Source organism: Nicotiana attenuata, unplaced genomic scaffold, assembly GCF_001879085.1.
Source record: "Nicotiana attenuata strain UT unplaced genomic scaffold, NIATTr2, whole genome shotgun sequence".
NCBI lineage: Eukaryota > Viridiplantae > Streptophyta > Magnoliopsida > Solanales > Solanaceae > Nicotiana > Nicotiana attenuata.
This window is the reverse complement of record NW_017670505.1, coordinates 387,789-394,350: the sequence shown is the minus strand read 5'-3', so window position 1 is coordinate 394,350 and position 6,562 is coordinate 387,789. Positions and strand designations below refer to the sequence as shown.

At 36.3% G+C, this 6,562-nt stretch overlaps 1 protein-coding gene across 1 annotated transcript; it reads left to right on the top strand.

The window, feature by feature from the left end:
• The first annotated feature begins 4,754 nt into the window (after positions 1-4,754).
• LOC109240324 lies at positions 4,755-6,207 on the top strand. Its single transcript, XM_019406951.1, has 4 exons — positions 4,755-5,024; positions 5,178-5,321; positions 5,556-5,650; positions 6,012-6,207. Exons 1-4 carry the CDS (start codon positions 4,755-4,757, stop codon positions 6,205-6,207), a joined length of 705 nt encoding a protein of 234 aa, XP_019262496.1.
• Positions 6,208-6,562: the final 355 nt, after the last annotated feature.

Genomic DNA, 6,562 nt, shown 5'->3' with positions numbered 1-6,562 from the left:
TACAAAATATTCCAGATAGTTAAAAGGCTAAAATTGCTAAAGAGAAAGTTAAAGAAACTAAACAAGGTTCAATCAAGAAACATTGTAGTAGAGGCAGAAGAGGATCGAAAGGCTCTGTACCAACCTCAGACCCTATTACTGAACAGACCTTTAGACACTGAACTGCAAGCAATTGAGAAGGAAAAGTATTTGAAATTCAAGATATCTTCCTACCTAGCAGAAATGTATTTGCAACAGAGGAGTAAAACAACTTGGCTGAAATTGGGAGATGATAATACCAACTATTTTCATTATGTCATAAAGCACGGGAAACTAAAGCAAGCAATAACTCAAATCAAGAATGATCAGGGTGAGCTAAAAACTGATCAAGATAGCATAGCTAAGATATTTGTAGATTACTATCAAGAAATGCTAGGAAGGAAGGCAACAATCAGGGTACCAGCCCATCCAGCAATCCTTAAGAGGGGGAATACCTTGTCTACAGTACAACAAGTCCAGCTTATATAGGAGTTCACAGAGGAAGATGTCAAGCAGCCATGTTTAGTATTGACAAAAACAAAAGTCCTGGGCCAGATGAATTTGGTAATGGATTCTATAAAGCATCTTGGTGTATTGTGGGGAAAGATACTACTGAAGCTGTTCTTGAGTTTTTCCATAATGGGAAGATGCTTCGACAAATCAATCCTACAAATATTGCTCCTATTCCAAAAGTTGATTACCCTAAAAGTGCAAATCAGTATAGGCCTATAGCTTGTTGTAATGTGTTATACAAGTGCATTTCAAAGATGTTGTGCAGTAGACTAAAGCAAGTAGTGAGTCATAAGTCTGCATTTGTTCAAGGCAGGTCTATGATCCATAATATCTTAATATGCCATGATCTCCTAAGACACTATAATTGAAAAACCACTCCATGATGTCTCATGAAAATAGATCTCAAGAAGGCTTATGACATGGTCAATTGGGAATTTTTGGAGGAATCTTTGAGGGGGTTTAGATTCCCTGAGAAGTTTATCAGTTTGATTATGACATGTGTATCTACTCCAAAGCTTACTGTCAAAGTAAATGAAGAAGTCTAAGGCAATTTTGATGGTCAGAGAGGGCTCAGGAAAAGAGATCATGTATCTCCTTTATTATTTGTGTTGGTGATGTAATATTTGACTAGAGTGCTAAACTGTATGAGTCTGTTGCCAGACTTCAAATACCACCTAATGTAAAAACCCCTAAAACTCACTCACCCGATCTTTGCGGATGACCTGATGGTATTTTGTAAAGGGGATGGAGACTTAGTCAACAAAGTTCTAGAGGCTTTAAACCATTTTAGTGTTGCTATAGGACTTATTGCCAATATGGATAAATCACATATGTTTGTTGCTCGTGTGCCTGATCACATAAAGGCTCAATTGTTGGATAAAACTGGGTTTGCTCAAGGGACTTTTCCTATTAGATACTTCGGCTTACCACTATCATCTAAGAATTGGAGTGATCTTGAATAACAACTACATGTGCAAGACATCTATCTTATGCTGGAATGCTGCAGATACTCAATGCGGTCCTGTTTTCTATACACAACTTTTGGGGCTCAATCTTCATCATGCCACGAAGCATCCTAAAAGAAGTTGATAGAAAGTGTAGGGAGTACCTATAGGGTAAAGCTGAGGAACACAGGAAATCATCCTTGGTCTCTTGGACAAGGTCTGTTTGCCTAAGAGCATAGGTGGATTGGCATCAAGGACTGCAGAACTTGGAACATTGCTTCAGTGGGTAAGCTACTCTAGGAATTGATAGAAAGGAAGGACTCACTATGGGTGAGGTGGGTACATGGTATTTATATGAAAAAAAATTCAGATATATGGAGTCATAATGTCCCTCAAGATAGTAGTTGGTACTGGATAAAGATTAATTCCCTCAAGAACCAGATGCAAAGCTGGTATGAGCAGGCAAGATATATTCTCACAGCTGGGGGAGGGGGGAATATACAATCACTAAAGCTATCTGCACCTAAAGGGAGAGCATAGCAAAATGGAAGTGGCAGACCTCATTTGAAATTCAGTATCTCTACCTAGGCACAAATTTATCATGTGGCTGGCAGTCTATGGTAGACTACTGACAAAAGAAAGATTGGTCAAATTGCACATTCTACTAGAAAACTCCAATTGTTGCTTATGTGATTATCAGGTTATGGAGACGAGTACACATTTAATTGTGGATTGTAGTTGGATCACAACTTTGAGATTTGAATATACTCAATGGACCAATGTTTAGCTTCACACAGGAGCGCTGAGGGAGGTGCTGGAATACATCAAGAGGAAGCATTGGAAAGTATTCCAAAAAGAGGTGATAGCAGTTGTTTGGGGAGCCATGACATACCAGACGTGGAAAGCTCGAAATTACAAGTTGTTCAAGGGTGCTATACTACAACTAGCTGAGGTAGCAATGGAGATAAGGAGAGAAACTGTACAGAGAATGGAATTGCTTAGATCATCAAAAAAAGCACATAAGAGTAGAGATTTTTTACATAGAATACTTAGTACCTGGAATACATGTTGAGCCAAAGTTCTGCTGCATACTTGTAATTAGCTACTTGTCGGAGACTTATTAATCAGGGCACCCTTCCTAGAAGGTGGCTGTGGGAATAAGTGCTCTATAGGTGTATTATTTTGGTTTGTTAATGGTAATATTCACATTGTTACCACTTAAAAAAAATTAAATACAGACCTGTAAATTATCATTGCATGTATGATTAGGAGTCCGGAACAAAAAAGATGTATTTTTTGACTCAAGACATAAAAATAGGTGAAAACAATTATTGATGACTTTCTTTTATACATATCGCATGTTTTTAATGCAGTATAGCTTAACTGCCAGTTACCCTATTAAGGTATAGCGCATGAAATACATGTGTTATGCTTATTATTTTGAAAGACTCAATATACTTCCCTCACTTTATTGTTCTTCATGAGTGGGAAGAAAGCAAAATCTTTCTTATCCAATACCAATCCGGGAATACTAGGCTAAGCATGTAGCCTAGCCGCTTCACTCGTCAAAGATAGGCTTTGTTGAATGGTACTAACTAAGAATGCTATTGGATGAGGAAATTTTGTCTTCGGAAAACCTGGAAAGACGGAACTACTTTCGGAGGGTCCTTCTATTATCTCCTTCACGCTACCCAATCTGAACTAATAAGTGCATGTAGCAGCATTGAGTGATCCCCTTCTCCGATATGCGCTATACCTGGTATAACTCATGTAATACATGCGCTACTATACATAGTTTAAATATATCACAGCTTCTCCTCCCCGACAGAAGCATGAAAAATGAACCCCCATTCCCCCACCTTTTTAACAGAACACCATTGGAACCCACTTTGTTCCCTAGAAAACTTTTGTCATTCATATTTTATCGATAAAAGACACAATCCAAGGCTGCCTCGTGGAGTATTACGCGATTTGTGCTCGATTCGGTTGGAAAAGCGGCAAATTTTCTCTGTTCAAAAACATTCAAAGATAGGTATTTCGAAACACTCTTTTAGTATAAGTTGTGTGTGTGTGTGTGTGTATATATATATATATATATATATATATATATATATATATATATATTTATTTGGGTAGTTAGTTCGTAGTTATGTACTGCATGATTTTGTGTATTTTTTTAACCCGAATTAATTTAGTGTTTAGAATTTTTTTTTGAAAGTTGTTTATTATACCATTGTTATAAACTTGTTGAATATTTTATGTTACTTGTTGATTTATTTTTATAATTGTACAACAAAAATAGTATCGTTAGTGTTATTTAGTGTCCTTTAGTGATGTCTTTTATTGTAGTAGAACAATAAATACGTTATAATTTATGTTAGTTGTTTAATATTTTATAATAGTTGAAAAATAAAAATGTGCCTTTAGTGCTCTTTAGTATCCTTTGGTGTAGAACAATAACTACGTGTCGTCATTAACGTAACCGGTTAGAGTAATCAATTACTGATCATATATTAATCAACTATTAATCGTATAGTAAATGTATTATCATATATGAATCAAATAAAACACGATAAGTTAATAAATTAAATTTTAGTGTTTTTTGACCTATGAATAATAAAATAATTAAGTGTCAGTAAAAAAGAGACCATGTAGGGTTGTTGTGTAAAATATAACAAATTAACATATAAATCGTTACGAAGGTACTTTATATAAAAATAATTATTAAAACATTAAAAGTTATATCGATTAGTTAAACAAATTAAGTATTTACTATTATTTTTATGACGAATAAAATTGTTAAAAAATTGACAGTACATAAAAGAGACCGTGCCGTATTTTTTTGGTAAAAGGTAACAAATTAACATATAAATTGTTACAAATGAAATATATACTTAATAATAATTTATATAAAATAATTATTAAAAATATTTAAAATTATCTCGATAAGTTAAACAAATTAAATATTTAGCATTCTTATAACGACGAATAAAAATGACAAAAAGTTGACAATATAAATAAAAATCTGCCGAATTTTAGTCGTAAAATCCTAAAAACTAATATATAAATAAGTACTTTATATCAAATTAAGTAATAATATAAAAAATTTTAAATTAATTAATAATATAAAAAATACCGCAAGATATTTCGAGACGTTAAAAGATTAAAGAGAATAATATTTTAATTAATATTATTCAATTTACAGACATCATTATGGATCATCCGTCTATGCATCCTAGACCTGTTTCTTGAGACCTACTTTTGCTCAAAGTGGTCCATATGTCTTCACATATCTGGGATGGAGAGTTGCTTAACCAGAACTTTTACCTGACACGCATTGACGATTTTTGGGAGTTTATTAAGGACCACCCACTTCATCCTCGTACAGTTGTGTGCCTCACTCTGACTGGTTTTTACCGGGTTATTGAGGTTGGCCGGTTGCAGTTCGATCAGCCCGTGATCACGGCTCTGATCGAGCGATGGAGACCTGAGACTCATACATTTCATTTGCCTATCGGCGATGCGACCATCACGCTAGAGGACGTGGAGGTATTATTCAGGTTGCCCGTTGACGGTCTTGCTATCCACTACCCGCCTGCTCTTAGGGAGTATAGGAGGCATGACTATCTATAGATGCTGGAGAGGCTCACTGGATTCCAGTGAACAGAGTAGACTGCTATCAGTGGCGTTAGTCGATTGCAGTTATCGCCTGTTAGGCAACACCTGGAGGCACTTCACGAGCAGATCATGGATGAGTCACCAACTGAGGCTATTGAGCGGCAGTCAAGGCTGTTGATTTTGATGATATTTGGTGGAATTCTTTCCCAAAACACTTCGGGAAACCTTGTGAGCCTACATTTCTTGCATCATCTGCAACGTTTAGATCACTTACCCATGTACAGTTAAGGTGGTATCGTTCTAGCGTACCTTTATAGGGAGTTGTGCAGGGCGTCAATGGGTAGCGTGAGAGATGTCGCTAGATTTATTCTGCCACTACAGGTGATAACATTATCTGTTCTTTTCATGATTATCATAGATATAGTACAAAATACTCAATTTTACGTCCACAATCAATATTAGGTTTCGGCTTGGGAGAGATTTTTGCAGATGCAACCCCATCCTAGACCACTAGCTCCAGATATACCACCTCCGCCATTTCTACCACATGCTAGGAGGTGGGTAGATATGCGAGGTCGTGCCCACGACGTCGAGGCTCGACATCATCTCCCTCTTTACAAGAGACGTCGGGCCCATAAGAATTGTCTTCAACATTCCAAACTAACACACACAAAGATGATCCAGAAGTTATTCAGCATTTGAAGGAGATTTTAGTGATGGAAAAGGTACTAGCCATTCATCATGCACTGGAGTATCTTAACTATCACCAAGGAATAGAGGATCAACATTGGTCTTCATTAGAGAATGAAAAATCTCATAGAGATCTTGATTATTCCGTATTCCAACAGTTGTGGAGTGGGAGGGACTACCAAAATATCTATTGTAGACGTTGGACATAAGAGTGCCAAATTGTTGCAGAAATCAAGCAAGTGGTCTTATTGATGATAGCGATGAAATACGAGAAATATGTGTAAACTGGGGCCTAGATTATAATGCCCTCGGTTCGGATGGATGCGAACAAGACCGCGACGAAGAAGACGAAGAAAATGGCAATAAAGAGAGAGACGAAAGTAATGATGAATTAGTGCCCGACAGTGACGATAATAATGAATGAAAACCATTATTTTTTTCTTATAAGTATTCTATTGAATCTTCAATGCTAAGTGTCAATTAGAGTTAACACTATTGGAAATATAATTTTATTTCATTAATATTGCCAGCACACACCATTACAAACCCTTATTCCTACTAAATATACTGCTACAAAAAGCTAATTTTATGCCTGAAAATTGCTAATATTGGATGAACTGCCACCAGGAGCTAAATTGCCACCGCTTTCCAAACCAACTGTAGACATTTACGGTGATCTCGTTCTGTTTGAGAACATAGACCACATTTGCGCGCATATACGATATAACTAACATCTATTTGGTTCCGTATCCGCGTTCTTTTTTGTACTTGCCTAGGAC